Here is an 18,783-nt window from a genome sequence, read left to right as displayed (position 1 = left end):
TCGCTCCTTTTCTCTGCTGTGGACATCAAAGGCTACAGCTCCACTGTGTGAGCCCTCCGCCCCACCCCGGGCGCTCTACGTCACCTTTCACCGGTTTAGCACCCCCCCTTTTCTTGCTGTGCGCATGCGCGCGCCTCAGGCCTTTATTTGTTCCCATGGCAACGGGTCCCTTCCCAAAGTCATCATTACCCTCTTTCTCTGGGTTGTTTGAGGCAGCTAACGACACCGCTCAAGACCTGCACCTTAAGTCCCCCCTTTCCTCCACAGACAATGACAGTGAGTCCCGGCATCGAGAACTGCGTTGGGCCAAGAGCAGAACCTGAGTCGAGGCCGATGGTTAGCGATTACTTCCCTGGGCTCTCCTTTTGGAGGGTTAGGTGGGATTGAGACAAGATCTCAAGCTGCCCAGCCTGACCTCGAACTCACTGTATAGGTGAGGGTGACTCCTGGTCCTCCACTTCCCAAATGCTAGGCATTACAAGCATATGGCACACAGTTTCTTGCCTTAATATATTTCAGTCTCCTCATCTGAAACATGGAGACAGCAATCCCTGGAAAGTAAACTAGAAAGTAGGCAGAGTAGGCCCCAGCTGAGCCGATTGCTCTACCCATTCTCCTAATTCCATCCACTAATGAAACTCCTAGCTGGGTCTGGCCATCTAGTCCTAGTTCCTTTAAATGGAACTTTAAATTAAAAAATGTTTTATGTATATGAGTGCTGTGCTTGTGTGTATGTCTGCAGAACCACTGAGCCATCTCTTCAGCCCCCAACTTGTTGCTTTACAAACCTCAGATAAGATACTGAGAGCCAACTCAGCGGTTAAGAGCACTGGCTGCTCTTCTAGAGGACCCAGGTTAGAATCTCTGCATTCACAGTTATTAACCGTGTGGAATTGCATTTCCAGTGGCCCCAAAGCCTCTTCTATTCTTAGTGAGCACCAAACACACATACCGGCTAGACATAAAAATAAAATCTTACTTTTCTTTTTCTCTTTTAGCTCCGGCTAACCTGGAACTTGTTATGTAGACCAGATTGGCCTCACAGAGATCCTCTCTGCCTCCAGAGCACTTGGATTAAAGGCATGTACCCAAACTCCCAGCTAAATAAATCTCCTTTTAAGACTTAAAAAAGAAACCAGCTAGGCATGGTGGTGAGTGCCTTTAATCCTAACACTCAGGAGGAAGAGGCAGGCAGAGCTCTGAGTTCGAGGCCAACCTGGCCTACAAACTGAATTCCAGGACAGCCAGGGCTACACAGAGAAACCCTGTCTAGAAAAACAACCAAACCAAAAAAAAAAAAAAAAAAAAAAAAAAACCAACAAAACAGAAAACTCCCCCCAAACCTCAAATTAAAGACAATGGTATTTAATCAATGCATTTTCAGAATTCTCTAATACATAATTAAAAGAAGGGCAGGGTGAGTGAGTGCCTGTAACCTCAACTGAGGCCAGAGGTTCATGACTTCAGTGCCAGCCTGGGCTTCACAGATCCTGTTCCAAAAAACAAAACATAAAAGTTCCGGTCAGGTTTCCCAAAATCTCCCCCTAAGTATGCTAGCAAGCCTGCACTGGGGAAAACCTCCAGTAGATGGGTGGGGTTTGTGAAGAAAAGCTACTGTGAAATACTCGTTTATGAACAGCACAGTCCCCTCTCCTTTCAAACCTTAAGCCTGCTTTCTCCATTGCTCCATATGTTCATCAGTTGGGACTGAGTAATATCCAAACAAAACAAAATACCATGGGCTGAGTAGTTTAAATCACAGATTATTTTTGCACAGCTTAGGGGCTAAAAGTCTGAGGTCAGAGTACCAACCTCATGGGTTCCTGGTGTGGGCTTTCTTCCTGGCCCCACACAGTGTTTCTAGATAAGTGCCCTGTCCTTTGACCTCATTTAATTTTCACTACTTCCTCAGATTCAGCCACAACGGGAACTAAGGGCCCAGCATGTGTTTAAGGGACCACACAAGCATTTAGTCCTTATCACCTATGTTTGAGGGAAGCCTAACTCTATAGGACAGCAATTTTAGATGTTCCTCCTCTTAGTAAGTGAGTCCTCGCTGACAAAGTGTCTGAGAGATGTTCGAGCAGACAGTTGTGACCTACCCAAAGAGCAGACTCTGCTCACTTGGGGGAAGATGGCAAAGGCCCCTTGGCCAGTTTGTCAAAGGAACCCTTCCCCAGGACTGGAAGTGTGTGTGTGTGTGTGTGTGTGTGTGTGTGCGCGCGCGCGCGTGCATGCACAAAAGTGCTCAAGTCCATGTACATACTTGAGGCCAGAGAAGAATGCCTGGTGTCTTGTCTATCTTAGTTTGCCTTATTGAGACAGGGAGTTGAAAAGTTTCTACACCTGGATAAGCCTCTCCAATGATCCAGCAATCCAAATCAGACCAAATCAAAGCAAATTAGAAAAGCTCACGTTTAATGGATACAATGCTCCTGGTGGCCTTCCAGCCCCAGAGAGGAGAAAGGAAAGAGGGATGGAAAACCATGAGTCTATTTTTTTGGGAGGCAATTTAATACCATATGCGAGTGATCTGGAGCATCTCTGGGGGAGGGGTCATTATCTGGTGGACTTCCTGAGATACAGCAGGGTTTGGAAGAAGATGGGGGGGGGAGCTTGGATGGAACCTACCATAACATGTGTGCCATTTAACCAGAAACTCACATTTCACCTAGCCTTGCTGGCCAGGAACCTCTCAGGATTCATCTGTCCCTGCCCTGCTCCCTAAATTTTGGGGTTACAGGAACACTCAAACCTGCCTGGGTTTTTACAAGGGTATTCAACTAACGATTCTAACTCAGGTCCTTATGCTTGCAGAATAAGCACTCTTGCCTGCTGAAGCATCTTCCTAGTGTAACACCATTAAGCCCCAGAGTCAGATATTGGGGTTCAATCTTCAAGCTGAAGATTATAAAAACTCTCACTCTACCTCAGACTGAAAGGTGACCCTGGCTCCACCAAACCTCAGACTGCTGCCTCTCCTCAGAGTGGCTGGAGAATCCTGAGACGTCAGTGTCTTCCTGTCCTCAATGTGGCTGGAGAATGAATGCCAGCTCTGAGACCCTGCTCCTGTCTTAAATACCTTCCTGATGCTGGGATTAAAGGTGTGTGATCCCAAGTTCTGAGATCATCTTTGTGTGAGCTGTTTCTCTTAGCACTGGATCAATTTCGTGTAGTCAGTATGACCTTGAACTAACAAGAGATCCATCTACCTCTTAATCCTGAGTCCTGGGATTAAAGGTGTGTGCCTGGCTTCTATGGCTTGTGGCTGACTGCTTTCTGAATCCTCAGGCAAGCTTTAATAAATCATAAATAATGTATTACCACACCCAGTCCTCAGGGTTTGTGTTTGTGTGGTTGTTTTTATTTTATTTTGTTTTGTTTTTCTGAGTCAGGGTTTCTCTGTGTAACTCTGGCTGTCCTGGAACTCACTGTGTAGACAAGACTGATCTAGGACTCATGAAGATCTGCCTGCCTCTAGGGTGTATACCATCACCATACAGCTGTCTGTTTCTTGAGACAAAGTTTTGCTATATAGCTCAAGCTAGACTTGAACTCCCAGCAGTCCTCCTGCCTCTAAGCCTCTTAAAAACTTAGATTATAGGTATGAGTCATGACTGTTTACCTGAGCATTTTTGGAACCTTCTAATACCTTCTAATAGCCTTCAGATCAGAGGCTGAAAAGTTCATCTCTCAATCATTTATAACTTTATATTAGTAGTTACCATTGTATTTCCTTTTTAAAAAAAATTTATTTACTTATCTCTATTGCATGTACAGTGGTCTGTCTGCATATTTGCCTACACACCAGAAGAGGGCACCAGACCTCACGACAGATGGTTGTGAGCCACCATGTGGTTGCTGGGAATTGAACTCAGGACCTCTGGAAGAGCAGCCAATGTTCTTAACCTCTGAACCATCTCTCCAGTCCCCTGTATTTCCTTTTTTGTTCTTGTTGTTTTTGAGATAGGGTTTCTCTGTATACAGTCCTGGGTGTTCTGGAACTCACTTTATAGACCAGGCTGGCCTCAAACTCACTGAGCTACATCTACCTCTGTTTCCTAAATGCTGGGGTTAAAGGTGTGTGCCACTACTGCCCAGATAACACTGTTATTTGTTTGTTTATTCAAGTCAGGGTTTATCTTGAGTAGCTCTGACTGTCCTAGAGCTACTTTGTAGACCAGGCTGATCTTAACTCAGAGATCTACCTGCCTCTACCTCCCAAGTGCTGGGCTTAAAGGCATGCACACCATCACCACCGGCTAAATTTTTTTTAATGTGTCAGATTTTAATTATGTGTATGTCTGTGTGTCTGCCTGTGGGTATGTACAGGTGGGGGCAGGTGTGTGTGTGTGGGGAGTATGTGTAGGCTAGAGCAGGTATGTATATATCTGTGTGTCTGTGTGTGGTTATATGCAGGCGAGGGCAGGTATGTGTAATAGGGATGTCTGTGTGTGGGTATGGGCAGGTGAAGCAAGTGTATGTTTGTGTGTCTGTGTGAGTATGTATATATGATTCTAACCTGAAAGGCCAAAGGCCACAGGACCCTGAGCCCTGGGAACCAGCCAGTGAGCATGTTCCCAGAGAAGCATAAGTTAGCAACTGGGAAACCCAGGCTCACACACAGGTCCCCCACATTATAGCCTGCCTTTAGTCCCCCTCCTGGGATCCAGCTGGGATCTTTAGTACATGTGTACCTGAGGCCTTTGTGTGGCGGCAGGGAGGGGGATCCATGATCACTTTCAGTGTCAGCAGACACACTGTGACTAAGACGTCTCTGGTGGCCTCCACCACCCACCCACAGGGGTGGGGCTTGGAGGACAGTGGGCAGCAAAGCCTGCCTGCTTTCCCCTCAGTTGTGGTTACCACCCCCAGCTCCTGCAGAGACATCGTCTCATGGGTGACCACATCTGTGTCAGCTTCTGGAAAAGCCACAGGACTGGGGCTACAGGCTTGGCAGTAGGGATCACTTAATTGAGGATTAAGGATTAATTGGGATCTGAAAGATGGGTGGTGCTGAGGCTGCTGCAGCCAGCCCTGGCACCTCAGAGTCCAGGGCAATGGGGCTGCCTGCATGCCCCACCTGAGACCACCTTGTGAGGACCAGTGTGCCCCCCCCCACTCCTAGCCATTTTATTTTATTTCTTGTGTGTGTGAGTCAGAGGTTGGCTGCTGATGTCTTCCCACGTCACTGTCTGCCTCCTCATTGTTATCATCATTAGAGACTCTCTATGTAGTCCCTCCCTACAACTCACTCTGTAGATCAGGCTGGCCTTGAACTCTCAGAGATCTTCCTGCCGGCCTCCCAAGTGCTGGAATTACAGGCGTGAGCCATTATGCCTGGCTCCTTATTTTTTGAGACGGGGTCTCTCACTGAACCTGGAGCCCCCTGCTTTGGCGAGACTGGCTGGGATTAATGGTGTGCAGCACCCTTGCTACCTTCCCTTCCCTTTTTGAGTCAGGGTCTCACTATATACCTGAGGCTCCTGAGTGCTGGTTACAGGTAGGTGTGTGTCACTGCCTCTTACCCTTGCCTGGATCATGATCTTGGGCTTCTACACCTGAAAGTGTTAGATTAAAATGTCTCTACAAGTGAGTGGTGGCAGCTCACGCCTTTAATCTCAGCACCCAGGAGGCAGAGGCAGGTGGATTTCTGTGAGTTCAAGGCCAGCCTGGTCTATAGATTGAGTTCCAGGACAGCCAGGACTACAAAGAGAAACCCTGTCTCAGAAAACAAAACAAAAACAAGAAAATAAAAAACAAAACAAAAGAACCAACCAACTAAACAAACAAGAAAAAAACACCCCCCCAAAAAAAACCAATAAAAAACAAAACAAAACAAAAATGGGGATAGCTAGAGACTCACAGCTTCCCAGAATCCAAGGGCCGGAATTGGGGCTGTGAAGGCTCTGTGTGGAGATGTCTCTAGTGGAGTGAAGATTTAGGTTAAGAATAGTAGTAAAGAAAAGAACAGGCAGCTAGTTAGGGCAGGAGGGTCCTGATTCCTGTTAGGCAGGCCCTGTGTTCTATGCTGACCTAAAAGGTCAGACTGTCTATTAGATGGGCCTTGAACTGGGCAGGGCTGGCCAGTCATATTCCCTTCCCACTGTGCTCAGGAAGTGCTGGGGGCTCCTGGAGGAAAGAAGTCCCAGCTATTAGGCAGAGGTACCTCCTGGGGGACCCTTCTGTGGCTGAACTCTGAGCAGCGCCCCTCCCAGGCTGTGGCAGGAATACATACATGACGGTATTGGGAGAAGGGCTCTGTCCCAGGAACTTCAAGCTCAGAATTCAGAAGCACTGATGTATGCATTTACGTATGTGTGTGCACACGTGTGTGTTTACCAGCTCAAAGATGTCTGTTTTGTTTTTGTTTTCGAGACAAGGTCTCCCTAGGTAGTCCTGATGGGCCTGGAATGCACTTTGTAGACCAGGATGGCCTCAAATTCATAGAGATCCATCTGCCTGCCTCTGCCTGCTGAGTGCTGGGATTAAAGGTGTGTCACCATGCCTAGCACAGAGATATCTTTTGGCACTTGCTTTGGACTGGGCCCAGGATCCAGAGAGGAAGAAGGGATCTCCATACCCCTGGAAAGCCCAGCTCCAGGGGTTGAATTTGGGAGTCACATGCCAGACCTCCAGAATGAGCCAGTAGGGGAAAACTCTTTCTCCACAAGCTGGAAGATGCTTTATTGTCAGAGAACCAGGGAGAGGTAAGGGGTGATGACAGGAGAGGGCACTGTGCCCAGGCAGGGATGGGGAGGAGGTGCACAGTCCTGTACATAATGAGTTTCAAGGAACACATGGGATCCTCTGCGGTTGAGAGGCTGTTGTCCTCCAGGCTGGTCCACTCCAGCTTCTATACAGGCTCATCGAGACATCATCCGAACAAATTCTGCCAGGACAAAGCCAAGGTTTTAGGTCTGCCTTCCTGACCCCATTAGGGATGGTAGATCTGCCTGCCTAAGGGTGGGCTAGAGTGTGCTTGAGGGGACCCTCAAAGGTATCTGTGAATCAGGCAGGAGGCAGCCTCAGCTGCCCAGATTACCATCGTGGCTCTCCCTACTTCCTTTTCCTAGGTAAGCACTTTAGCTTCTCTGGGAATTGACATGGATTTCTTCTCTCACTAGTAGGGAGTACAACAGCCATAATGTTTAATCAGGGTCTGTTTAGCATGTTTTCAACCTTCCTGATGCTGTGACCCTTCCTGAAGTGGTAATCCCCAAACATAGAATTATTTTCATTGTTACTTCGTAACTGTAATTTTGCTACTGTTATGAATCCTAATGTAAATATCTGATATGCAACCCCAAAGGGGTTGAGACCTACAGGTTGAGAACTGCTGGTTTAGAATCTTCCAGGGCACATGCAGCTAAGCAGGGGAGGCATTACCTTCAAAGTCAACCAAGCCATCTCCATTGAGATCGATGTCTTGTAGTATCTCATCTACCTCCCTCTGGCTAAGACGTTCCCCCAGCAGAGCCTTGAGGGCTGCCCGGAGCTCCCCAACGCTAATACAACCATCTCTGTTGGTATCAAACTGTGACAGCATTGATGGTGGGTTAGGGTGCCCTACATCCACTCAGCCCCACAGTCTCACCCACCCTCCCCCCTTCCGTCCCAGGTGCACCTCCCGGAAGGCGTCTCGGAGCTCCCTCACGCCAATCATGTCTGCAGTCTCTGCCAGCAGCTTAGGGCCCATTAGCTCCACAAAATCTTCAAAATCCACCTTCCCACCACCTGAAGGTACATCCATCCATTAAAGACCCCGGCCTGGCACCTGACCTGCCTTCCCCAGCCCACTGCCTTCCCTCTGGCCCTTGCTTCCCTCCTTCATGGCATTAGATGGGCTCTCATTCCTGGGTACCAGTGGCTGCATCATCTGTAGCTATTGGTGGGAGTTGTCCTCAGCCAGGCTCTTGAGACTCACTGTCCTTGCCCAAGCCCGTGATGTGTGACTCTAGACACATCAGTCTGAGCTTTAGTCTCTTTATTGGTGAACGAGGTCACGTCATCTTCCCCACTCTCCTAGTAGATTCTTAGGAGGCAGCTCTCCCTTTAATGACAGTTTTGTCCTGGGCTCTTGGAACAGCTACCTCAGGTCTGGGCCAGGGCTTGGAGTATGAGGGTGGGGTGGGTCTGAAGTACGTACTGATTTGTTGTGATATCTCAATGAGCTCCATCTCTGTGGGCATGTAGCCCAGTGTCCGCATGCAGGCACCCAGCTCCCGGTACCCGATGTAGCCATCACGGTCTCTGTCAAACTCCTGGAAGGCCACCTGCAGCTCTGCCGGGCAGAGTGAGGTTAGTTCTTTCCCCAAACCCTCCCTGGCTGCATAGAACCAGCCCATCTATTCCCTTTGTTCCAATCCCTTCTTGGTTTCAAGCCTCAGTTCCTATTTGTTGTCTCAGAGCTTTTGCACATATGCTCTTAAAAATTTGTTCTCAGGAAATGTTTAAGAAGCATCTACAGTGTCCATTTCTGCTCTGGGTGATTAGAAAGAGAAGGAATGGGGGGGGACAGAAAAAGCTATGACCCCAGGGAGGCTACATTCTCCCCCCTCTAGTTCAACATTGCCTACTCCAGGAAGACTTCCCTGCTCATTTCTTCCTCTCCAGCCCATTTATTGGTTTTCCTTGAGTGCTTTACACAGCTGCAACTGCTGCTACCTCCAGAAGACGGGGGCCTTATCTACCTGGTTAGCGGTGTTTCCTGCTCTCAGTGAGGGACCAGGCCCTCAATGGGCGGCCAGGACGTGTCAGCCAGATGGACAAATATGAAAGGAGCCCTTGACTGAGACCAAGGGGTTGGCAGCAGAAGAAGGGAGGGTTGCCACCCCCCCTCTGCCCGGTCTCACCCTTCTTATCCCTCCTGGGCCCTGAAGAGGCCCCAACCCCAAACCTCCTCTTCTAATCCATCCATGCCCCCACCTCAACCAGCCCCTCCTTGAACCCTTTACCTTCAATCTCCTCTGGTCTCAGCTCCCGGTCCTGCAGGACACAGATGGCTTAGGGGTTCTTTGGCCCACCCAGGCCTCAGCACCTTCCTTCTGTTTCTTGGGGTTTGTCACCCAGCCCACGCCACAGCTTACCCAGGGCCTGTGACTTATTCTGCCAGATACCTGCCTGGGTGTCTTGGGGTTCCCTTTCCGTACAACCTGCCAGGAGACCCCCAGGACTCCTCTCCCACACTGTCCTCTGAGGCACACAGCTTCTTTAGACAGAGACAGATCCCAGGGTCAGATAGAACCTCATACTCGACACAGCTGGCCTCGGTGTCACTGCAAGTCTGCCTTGCCCCCGTCCCTCTCCTGAGGACCTTGTCACTTCTAGTCATCTTCCCCTTGGAAGTACTTCCTTTTCTATTTTGCAGTACTGAGGGTGTAACCCTGGGCTTGCTATAAGCAAGTGCTCTGCCACCGGGCTGCACCTTCAACCCTTGGGTGGCTGTTTCTCTGGGCCCCTACCCATCCCCCATGACTGGTACGGTTCCGAGGGCTCCCCGAACTCTTAACTTTTCTGGAGTTACCACTCTGTGGCCCACCCCAGAGCTGCACGTCTCTCTTCTGACATCCTCTCCAGTTTCTCCTCTTACTTGGGGAGCGATGAGGCTAAGGGAGGCAACAGGCTACAGAGGAATGACTGTACATACGAGCTGGGTGGCGGCGATGCTGGGTCGAAGGAAGATGCAGGCTGGCCCCACCAGGCTGCTGAGTACTGAGTAGCCCTGTGTGCCCTCCTGCTCCTCAGCTCTGGGGCCCGGGCTGGGGCTGGAGCCCCCTAGGGAGGCTCCAGGCCACTGCCAGTGTTCCTGTGGCAAAGTCAGCCATGAGCTGAAGCAGTGCCCCTTCTCCCCCAACCCCTGTCCAGCTCTCATCAGCCCCTTTCTCTGGGACACCTGACAAAGAGGGCAGAACCTTTGAGAACACAAGATCCATTAACACTCTAGGAAAGGTTCACCCCTAAGCGATGAGGACCTCAGCCAGGTCATTGAGGAAACCTGGTTCTGGTCACCCTGGCCAAGGCTGAGAGAGTGAGTGGACAGTTGGTCTGTCACTTTAGCAGGGGAGACCTAGTCAAGGCTTGGGGCAGGTGGAGGGGGCGGTCCAGGAAAGCATCTCCTTCAAGGAAAGCATACAGATACCCCCCCCCATCTCCTCTGGCGCCCACAGCCCATCTCTAACCCAGGCCAGACCCCCAGATTTTTGGCCTTTGTCTTCCTACCTTAGGCCCCCGGCGCCAGGGCCTCTTGGCACAGTTCCCCATGGGTCTCTGAACCATGCCAGGCCCTGAGTCCTGGGAGGATGCTGTGGATTCTGCCAGCCCCCTGCTGTCTCCTGGGACAGCCTGGGAGCACTGGAGAGGATTTTCCTGAGGTTTTGTGGGCAAGATGGGGGGGTGGCAGGGGGGACGGCGCTGGGTCCGGGGCTTGGGCCCTAATCCAATCCGGGATTATCTCTGAGAATCTCTGCCAATGGGGGGGGGGTACGCAGAGTCAGGGCCCCCTGGAAGCCACAGCCTCCGGGAACGTCTCCAGAGGGTCTTCTGGATGCCCACCCTCTCTAGCCCTTCTCTCAGCCTTGCACTAATCGCTCCAGCCAGCGCCTTCAGAAGCACAGTTGAATCCCCGCGGAAGAAGCTGGCACCCCATGCCTGGACCAGCCGGATCCCAACTACCCCAGAGTGGCAACTGGGGACTGGAGGATGAAGTCTTCAGAGAGAGAGAGGCTACCTGCTTTTACCTTGGGCCAGTCTGAAGTCTATGCCAGGACCCTGACTCTATTCAGGGCTCATTCAACCGAGACTTGGACCAGTGCTCAAAACCTTGAATAAAGTGTCAGCTCTGGGCACAGGATCCCTCAGTACCAACAGAAATGGGTCGCCTAACCTCTCCTGATGTCTCTGGTCACCTATGTGTGGACTTGGCCCTGAGTCTGTCTTACATCCAGCTGGAATGTGGGGGTCCCTTAATAAAGGATGGTCCCTGCCCCTTACCTGCCCATAGGCAGCCTGCACCTGGGCCTCCAGCTCACGGAGGAGGGCCCTCCTGCGGGCAGTAGGGCTGGCTAGGTCCTGGCTGGTTCCTGGAGTGTCTATGGATGGGCTGGAGTCCCCTTCAGGGAGGCTGCCATCTGCAGGGCCCTCAGGCAGGGCCATGGCCATGGGTGTGGTACCTTTGCTGTTCCTGCTGGGCTCCTTGACCTGTAGGTAGGTGGCTCAGGGGAAGCTGTGGGTATGGTTTCCCTTCTGGCTCTGGGGCTTAGGAGAGCCCTACGCCCCTAAAGTCACCACCTTCTTCCATTGCCCCTCCCATAGGACATCTTTGAAATCTTCGCCTTCCTCCTATACCACTTGCCAGCGTTTGCAGACTGCACCCTCGGGCCCCTAGCTAACCCAGGTGGCCAGGCTCCCAAGATGGATGGCCTCTTTCTGTCCCCCATGTCCTGCCTGCACATCCCTGGCTGGTGGTCTGAGCATTCTCCATACCCTTTTCACTCTCCACCTGCTGTGGCTGTTGCCACCTCCCATCTCTGTCTTGGTCAGCAGTGTCCCCACGACCCTCAGGCCCTGGCAGCCTCTGTCTATCCAGCCCTTTTCGTTACCTCTTGGAGGCTCTGTCTTACCTTGCTCCCTGTCTGACTTTCCTACTCTTCTACCATTCCCGTTCCCAGAATGGCTCCAAGAGGCTGGGAAAGCATGCTACCTGCTTCAGCCCATCCCACCTGGAGCCTCAGGACACCGCTGCCTCCCCGCCTCCTGTGTGGACCTTTCCACTGACCTGCAAGGTCCTCCCAGGAAGCAAGGGTTGAGGTACCACAAAACCCCCTTCCCCCTTGCCACACCCAGCCACTCACCACACAGCTGCTTACCCCTCACTTCCAGAATGAGGTCAGCTGTGGCCTGAGGGCCTGCTGCGGGCCCCTCATGATTTATTCACCTGCCCTCTGTACCAGCCTTTGTCCCAGGGAACCAGATCCCACACCATGTCTGCCATCTGAGCCTGTGACTCTATCATCCATTCAATGACTCACTTTCGAACATCAAGGAAGGGGGCTCTAGTTCACTTGGTAGAGTTCTTGTATAACATGTAGGTAGACCCTGGCCTCAATCCCCAGTACTGAATAAACCAGGCATAGTGGCATACACCCATAAATTACCCAGGAATGGAGCTAGCAGAATTGAAAGTTTAAGGTCAGCCTTGGCTATGTAGTGAGTTGTAGCCCATCTGCCTTACATGAACCCCCTGGGTGTTCATGTAGCTTGGACCACATAACAGACCCCACCTGCTTGGAGGACTCCAGCCTCAGGTCAGTCTAACTCAGACACCCCCCCCCAGCAATGTGTGCTTGGGAACACCCACCCAGGCTGTGTCCACTGCTGTCAGTCTAGCCCTGGTAGAGGCTGACAGCCATCAACAGTGACCTGGTGGTGTCTGGGTGCTGGAACCCTCAGATAATGCTGGGAAGAGCCCTCAAAGGCAGGGAAGGGCATCAGTGATCTCTGTGGAAGGTAAGGGCCTCAAGAGATGGGGGCATCAGAGGGTGGTGTTGCTTGAGGGTCAGCTCTGAACCCTCTGATCTTGTGAGCAGGCAACCAGCCTCACTTCTGGGCCTTTTGACTTGGTATGAGAAGCACCTTCTGCAATGTTCAATGTTGGACTACAGTCCTAAAGGCTGTCAGAGGCCTTGCTATGCTTGGAAATGAGATAAGGTAGCTGGGAGTAGGCGGCCTCCAGGAAGAAGAGACAGTCTGGACACAGCCTAGAGAAGCTCTGAGGTCTAAGAGGGGCCAAGCCTGAGAGGCTGTGGACTCTGGCAGGCGTCAAGATTGGGATGAGCTCCTTGTTACTATTCACAGTGACTCAGCATGTGTCTTTCCTCAGCCCATCTGCACCCTGCCAGGAACATCCTTGAAAACATTCCCCTATGTTCTGCAAAGTCTTAGAGGAGGACAGGGCTGGGTCCCCAGGGAAGTTCTTTACCTTCTGACCCCCTTTTCATTTTTTTTTTTTCCAGCACTGGGGATTGAAACTAGGGCCTCATACATGGTAGGCAAATGCTCCACCAATGAGCTCCATTTCCAGCCATCTCTTTTTTCTTCCCCTTTCCATTTCTTTCTCCTTTCCTTCTGTCAAGCAGCTGAGATTGTAGGGCAGCACTCAGTGAGTTCAGTGATTTATCTGAAAAGAAAAAAAAAAAAAAAAAAGTGGAGGCTAACCTTGTATTTGCCTTTAGGAAGGAAGGAAATGATGTGTATCTCAAAGCACAGTCCAAGGTGGCTGGGGTGATAATTGGTCAAAAGTTAGTGGGCAGAAGTTTTCCATGGGAACAAAGGCTTTGTCTTCTGGCTGGCTTGCATTCAGGGAGCAATGTCCTGGAGAGCTCATCTTGGTGATTTTAATTTGCTCAGATTGACTTAGCCAAACTGGGGTTCCAGCCCAGGTGTCCAGGGTTGTGGATCAATAGATCAGGGCACATTGGGCAGAGGCCCTCAGGAGTCACAAGAAGGGTCAGTGGCCTCTGCAGAGGGATGGATGGCAAGAGGGTGGGGTTGCCGTGTGTCAGCTCCAAGTGCTCCTAGTCCCGCTATGGGAGGTTAGCCTGACTTCTGGAAACTTTGGCACTGGGTAGGTGGATGGATATGGATGGAGGAGAGGAAGGATGGGGAGTGGACTGGATATATAGCCAGATATACTGGCATTAGAGTGGTTAGCAATTGGAAGGGTAGATGGTAGATAGGTGGGCAGAGGGAGGGGTGAATGGGTGGACAAGTAGTTAATGGATAGGCAGTTGGGTCCAGGATAGCTGGATGTACAGATGGATAGATGGATGGATGATATTTGATGAGACAAATGCTCATCAAATGGATAGATAGGGATTGCATAGACATATTGAAAATATGGGTGGATAAGCTGGTGGAGGCTGATTGGGTGGGTAAATAAGTGTGTGGGCATTCTGGTGGACTGAGGGTTGAAGGTTTGTTGAATGGATAAATGACTGTATATATGGAAAGACAGATGAATGAAAGAAGCAGATGTGGGATCTTAAATTCCTTTTTTCTTTTTTTGTTTTTTGTTTTGCTTTAGACATGGTCTTACTTTGTGGCCTCAGCTGGCCTAGTATTCACTATGTAGCCCAGATTAGTTTCAAACTATGGCAGCCTCCCGCTTTAGCCTCCTCGGTGCTGAGCTTACAGGTATGAACCATGGTGCCTGCATCATAATCTGTTTATCTGCGTGTGTAAGTATGTGCATGGGCACTCAAGAGGGTGTGTGACATGTATATGGATGTCAGGGGACAAGGTGTCCTTGCACCATCCACCTTACTTTCTTGAGACAAGATATCTCACTGGCCTGGAACTCAGCAAGAAGAGTAGACCTGCTGCTGGCCAGCATACCCAGGGGACCTGCCATCTCTCCTTGTGCTGGTATTACAGCTGCGTGCCACCATACCCAGCATCTTTACATGGGTCCTGGAGGTGGAACTCTGGCCCTCATGCTTGCACCACAAGAACTTTACCCATTTTTTCCATCTGTCTAGCCATTGGGTTTTGTTGTTTACAAATCATGGCTCAGGGTGGAAACCATAATGCAGTGGTTTCCCCCAGTCACTGACTGACACTAATCAACACATGACTGAAGATGTGTTTGTCATCCCCCTGACTTCCGCTACAACACCTCTGGTGACAAAGATAATACCCTCTCTACTGTGTCCCCCACAAGCTGAGCCCAGAACTTGGCACCACACAAGCCAAAGTGAAAGAGGCAATGGCAAGTGTGGGCAAGGATCAGAGAAGCTAGAGCCCTCTAGTTTAATGGTGCACTTCTCAATGGTGTGAGCACTGCCAGATGAGTCCGGTGCCCCTTAGAACAAGTGGCCACATGATCCTGAAAGCCAGCTCATAGCTACATTCTCAGGAAATGAATGCTAGTACACACCTTTAATCCCGGCACTCGGGAGGCTGAGGCAGGCGGATCTCTGTGAGTTTGAGGCCAGCCTGGTCTACAGAGTGAGTTCCTGGACAGCCAGAGTTACACAGAGAAACCCTGTCTTGAAAGACAAAAAAGAAAAGGAAGTTTAAGGGAAAAGAAATGAAGAAAGAAAGAAAGAAAGGAAGAAAGAAAGAAAGAAAGAAAGAAAGAGAAAAGAAAGTTTAAGGGCTGGCTTGAGTTACATAATGAGACCCTGTTTTAAAAAATGTCATCCACAGCCAGGTTGTGGTGGTGCATGCCTTTAATCCCAGCACTCAGGAGGCAGAGGCAGGTGGATCTCTGTGAATTCGAGACCAGCATGGTCTACAAGAGCTAGTTCCAGAACAGCCTCCAAAGCCACAGAGAAACCCTGTCTGGAAAAACAAAAAAGCAAAACAAACAAACAAACAAAAAACCAAAAAGCCATCCCCATACAATGGCAAAAAAAATACCTGTGTTGTTTTTGTTTTGTTTTGTTTTGTTTTTCAAGACTGGCTTGAAAACAGCCCTGGCTGTCCTGGGACTTGCTCTGTATTTCTGGCTGTCTTCGAACTCACAGAGATGCACCTGTCTCTGCCTCCCCAGTGCCAGGATTAAAGATGTGTGCCACCACTGCTTCATGAGGCTTCTTTTCGAAGCTAATTCTCATGTAACCCAGGCTGCCCTTGAATTCCCTACGTAGTGGAGGATGAGCTTAAACTTGTGAACTTTCCACCTCCACCTCCAGAATCTAGGATTACAGGCAGGAGCCATCATGCCTGGTTTATACGGTGCTGGGGATTGAGTTTAGGTCAGCTTTGTGCATGCCAAACACTGTACCAACTGACCTACATCTCTAGCCCTATACAATGAAGTATTTTTCAGCCATAAATAAAGTATTGACACATACTCAAAGTTGGATGACTTTTGGGAAATACTGTGCTAAGTGAAAGGAGCCAGAAAGACAAAGATAAATACTGTCTGAGTCCTTTGGGACCCTGGTGATACAGAGTCACTGCTAATGGGTACAGGGTTTTTTTTGGGGGTTTAATGACTGTAAGGATTCAGGCATTGCGCTGGCCTGCCTCTGTTACCTAGCAAAATGCACTCAGGCAGTACTCTGGTCAGCCAAGAGCTCCATGAGTACTAGTCTTCAGGCAGGTGCAAAGGACCCCTTTAAAGACAGACCCCACCCAATACGATCTCTTTTTGCTCTTTGCTCTTTTTCCAGCTCTCTCCCTCCCCCTCCCCCTGGGGTTATTCCCTCGCCTCGCCTTGGTCACCCTCACCTGCTATGCTCTCCCACCTGGTCCCTTACCGGGGGTGGGCCCAAGCGGGACCCCCCCTTCTCCAGCTTTATTCCTATATATGTAACAAAAGAACACCAATGACAGCGTTCTGAACTTAGACCGTGGTGACAAATGCTCAGTGATGAATATAGTAAAACCCACTGACCATCCACTCTATAAGGGTCAATTTTACATAAATCAAGGCGGTATATGTTTAAGTAGCCCTAGAAACAGGTGTGGATTGACACAGTCTGGAGATTGGGGATGGACAGAGGGAGTTGCTTGGCACATTGAACTGTCAAGGATATGCTTCTGGGGCCCACAGGAGGAGGGAGGTCCTAGGGGTAATCCCTCCTTCCCTTCCCCCTCCCTTTCTCCCTCCCTCTTTCCCTCCCTCCCTCCATGCCTCCTTCCCTTCCTCTTTAACTTCTTCCCAGGGTTGCATGGGAGATGAAATGAGATCATTTCTATGAAAGCTCTTAGTAAGCAGCTCCGTGCTGGGCAGATGTTCCTCCAGCTGTGAGCCAGGGATGAGAGCCCAGCTCTGGCACCAACTCCTCCACTTGCTCCCAGCCCCACAAAGCTGAGCGCTCAAGGGAGGGGAGTGTGCTTCCCAAGCACGAGCCTTGGCCATTGGGGTTCTCCTAATGGGAATAATTTTGGTTCCAGTTCTAGGTGGATGGCTCTGCCCCTCCAATTTCCTTTTGGCTCTGACCCCCTGAGAGCCCCCATCAAGGGATCCTGAGGGGAACTGGCTAGAGTCCTGGACATGCCAGCATGCCTGAACTCTCCTATGTGTCCTTTCTGCTCATCTTTGCCCTCAAATCTGGCCTGTATGGAAATGGCATAGGACACACAGGTTCAGGAAATGGCTTGAGATTCCATACTGGAGGCATAGAATGTTTCCCCTCAACCTTGCTGAATTTTGTGGGAAAACCAGACAGGGCTACATAGTTAGACCCTCAAAATAAGTAGGTAAAAACCATAAAAACTATAAAGAGCAATAAGTCACCAGGCAGTTTAATTCCAGTTGAGTACTGGCAGGTGGATCTCTATGAATTTGAGGCCAGCCTGGTCTACAAGAGCTAGTTACAGGATAGGTTCCAAAGTCACACAGAGTAACCCTGTCTCGAAAAACAAAACGAAAGAAAAGCAGTAAGTCATGGAAGAAACTTGGCAGCAAAGGTAGTGGCAGCTTGTAGTTTCACAGTACCAGCATCTTCCACGGCAGAAATTCAAGTGAAGAAAAGTTGTGAGAAGTGAAAAGGCCACCATGGGCATCCAGAGGGGAACCAGAGAAAGAAATACATAGCAGGAAATGAATGAAGTTGAGTTTGTCTGTAAATTCCTCCGGGCTGCTGAGGTTTGAGCTCAAATAGCTTCCCAGGCTTGGGAGATGCTCAGTCTGTCAGCTGCTTGCTTTACAAACACAAGAACCTGACTTGAACCCCTAGGACCCACATTAAAACAAAACAAACAAACAACAACAGAAGACAGAACATGAGATGGAGAAAGGAGGGTCCTTGGGGCTTACTGGCCAGCCAGCCTACCCTTCTCCAGGCCAGTGAGAAACCTGTTCTCCTGCTCAGAAAAGGTAATGGCAGGAATGACACTCAAGACTGTCCCCCGAACTACATATACACTCATACACCACACAAACACACACACCACAAACTATACACACACCACACATACCATATATACATACATACACAGTACACACATAGCATACATACCACACACACATATACACACAAACATGTCACATACCACACATATACACAAATATACACACACCACACACACACACATACCATATACACATACATACACAGCACACACATAGCATACATACCACACACACATATACACACAAACATGTCACATACCACACATATACACAAATATACACACACCACACCTGCACTTGCACACACACATATGCTCGCACACACAAATTTGTTTCACCTTTAAGCAGAAAGGGAGGGAGAAACCCTTACCACCATTTGCTGTTCCCAGTCTGCCTCAGTTTTGCAGTAATTGTTTGTTTTTACCTTATTATTATGGTGCGAGTGTGTATGCATGCTACAGGGGTTGTAAGGATTAGAAGACAACTCTTAGGAGTCTCTCTTTACACTGTGGGTTCCAGGAGTTGAACTCAGGTCATCAGGCTGGGTGGCATTTCACTGGGTTTTTTTTTTACTGGCTCTGATTTATTATCTTTCCAAAGATTTTATTTTATTTTATTTATGTGCGTGTGTAGGGTGTGTGTATGTGCGTGCCTCTTGCAAAGCCCCAGTACAGTACAGGTGAGTCTGGCCCGCTCTGCCCCACCTCGCCTAGCCTTTGCCTGGAGCCTGGGGTACTGAGCGCGCTGACTCCTCATATTCCTGGGGCAGGGTTCGAGGTCTGAGGAGGCGGAGCTGCGCTGCAAATATAAGAACCGGATCACCTTCTCTCTTGCTGCTGAACTTGCACAGCACTGCGTCGCCCAAAAGTAAGTAGGAGCTGGGCGGTAAGGGCGGGGCCTGGAATGAGTTGACACTC

The 18,783-nt window shown here is 49.9% G+C and overlaps 2 protein-coding genes and 1 long non-coding RNA gene across 3 annotated transcripts in view; 1 reads left to right on the top strand and 2 right to left on the bottom strand.

The window, feature by feature from the left end:
- Positions 1 to 6,157: 6,157 nt before the first annotated feature.
- Nudt8 (nudix hydrolase 8) overlaps positions 6,158 to 18,783 on the bottom strand; it is a 70,027-nt gene continuing 57,401 nt past the window's right edge. The window contains exon 5 of the mRNA XM_051193540.1: positions 6,158 to 6,169. The gene's annotated coding sequence lies outside the window, so the exon portion shown is untranslated. The remainder of the gene's footprint in view (positions 6,170 to 18,783) is intronic.
- Positions 6,535 to 18,732, top strand: LOC127228629 (uncharacterized). The gene is made up of 4 exons (XR_007835038.1): positions 6,535 to 6,710; positions 7,622 to 7,743; positions 8,197 to 8,301; positions 18,636 to 18,732. It is a non-coding gene; the product is annotated as an uncharacterized LOC127228629 (long non-coding RNA).
- Positions 6,821 to 10,278, bottom strand: LOC127228625 (calcium-binding protein 2). Its single transcript, XM_051193541.1, has 7 exons — positions 10,222 to 10,278; positions 9,650 to 9,808; positions 8,958 to 8,988; positions 8,150 to 8,284; positions 7,628 to 7,737; positions 7,390 to 7,537; positions 6,821 to 6,892 (listed from the first exon to the last, which is right to left on the bottom strand). The coding sequence occupies exons 1-7, from the start codon at positions 10,276 to 10,278 to the stop codon at positions 6,867 to 6,869; spliced, it is 666 nt and encodes a 221-aa protein (XP_051049498.1). The 3' UTR covers positions 6,821 to 6,866.

Source organism: Phodopus roborovskii, unplaced genomic scaffold, assembly GCF_943737965.1.
Source record: "Phodopus roborovskii unplaced genomic scaffold, PHOROB, whole genome shotgun sequence".
In the NCBI taxonomy this organism is placed as follows: domain Eukaryota; kingdom Metazoa; phylum Chordata; class Mammalia; order Rodentia; family Cricetidae; genus Phodopus; species Phodopus roborovskii.
Note: the sequence above shows the minus strand (reverse complement) of the source record. Positions and strands in the feature narration are given on the sequence as shown.

Excerpts from the sequence above, each read along its gene's own strand:
- LOC127228625 (XM_051193541.1), bottom strand. The coding sequence starts at position 10,278 with ATGGTTCAGAGACCCATGGGGAACTGTGCCAAGAGGCCCTGGCGCCGG. Across the intron at positions 9,809-10,221 it reads CCTGGCGCCGGGGGCCTAAG|GAACACTGGCAGTGGCCTGG; the intron begins GTAGGAAGACAA and ends ACTTTGCCACAG. Across the intron at positions 7,538-7,627 it reads TCCGAGACGCCTTCCGGGAG|TTTGATACCAACAGAGATGG; the intron begins GTGCACCTGGGA and ends ATGCTGTCACAG.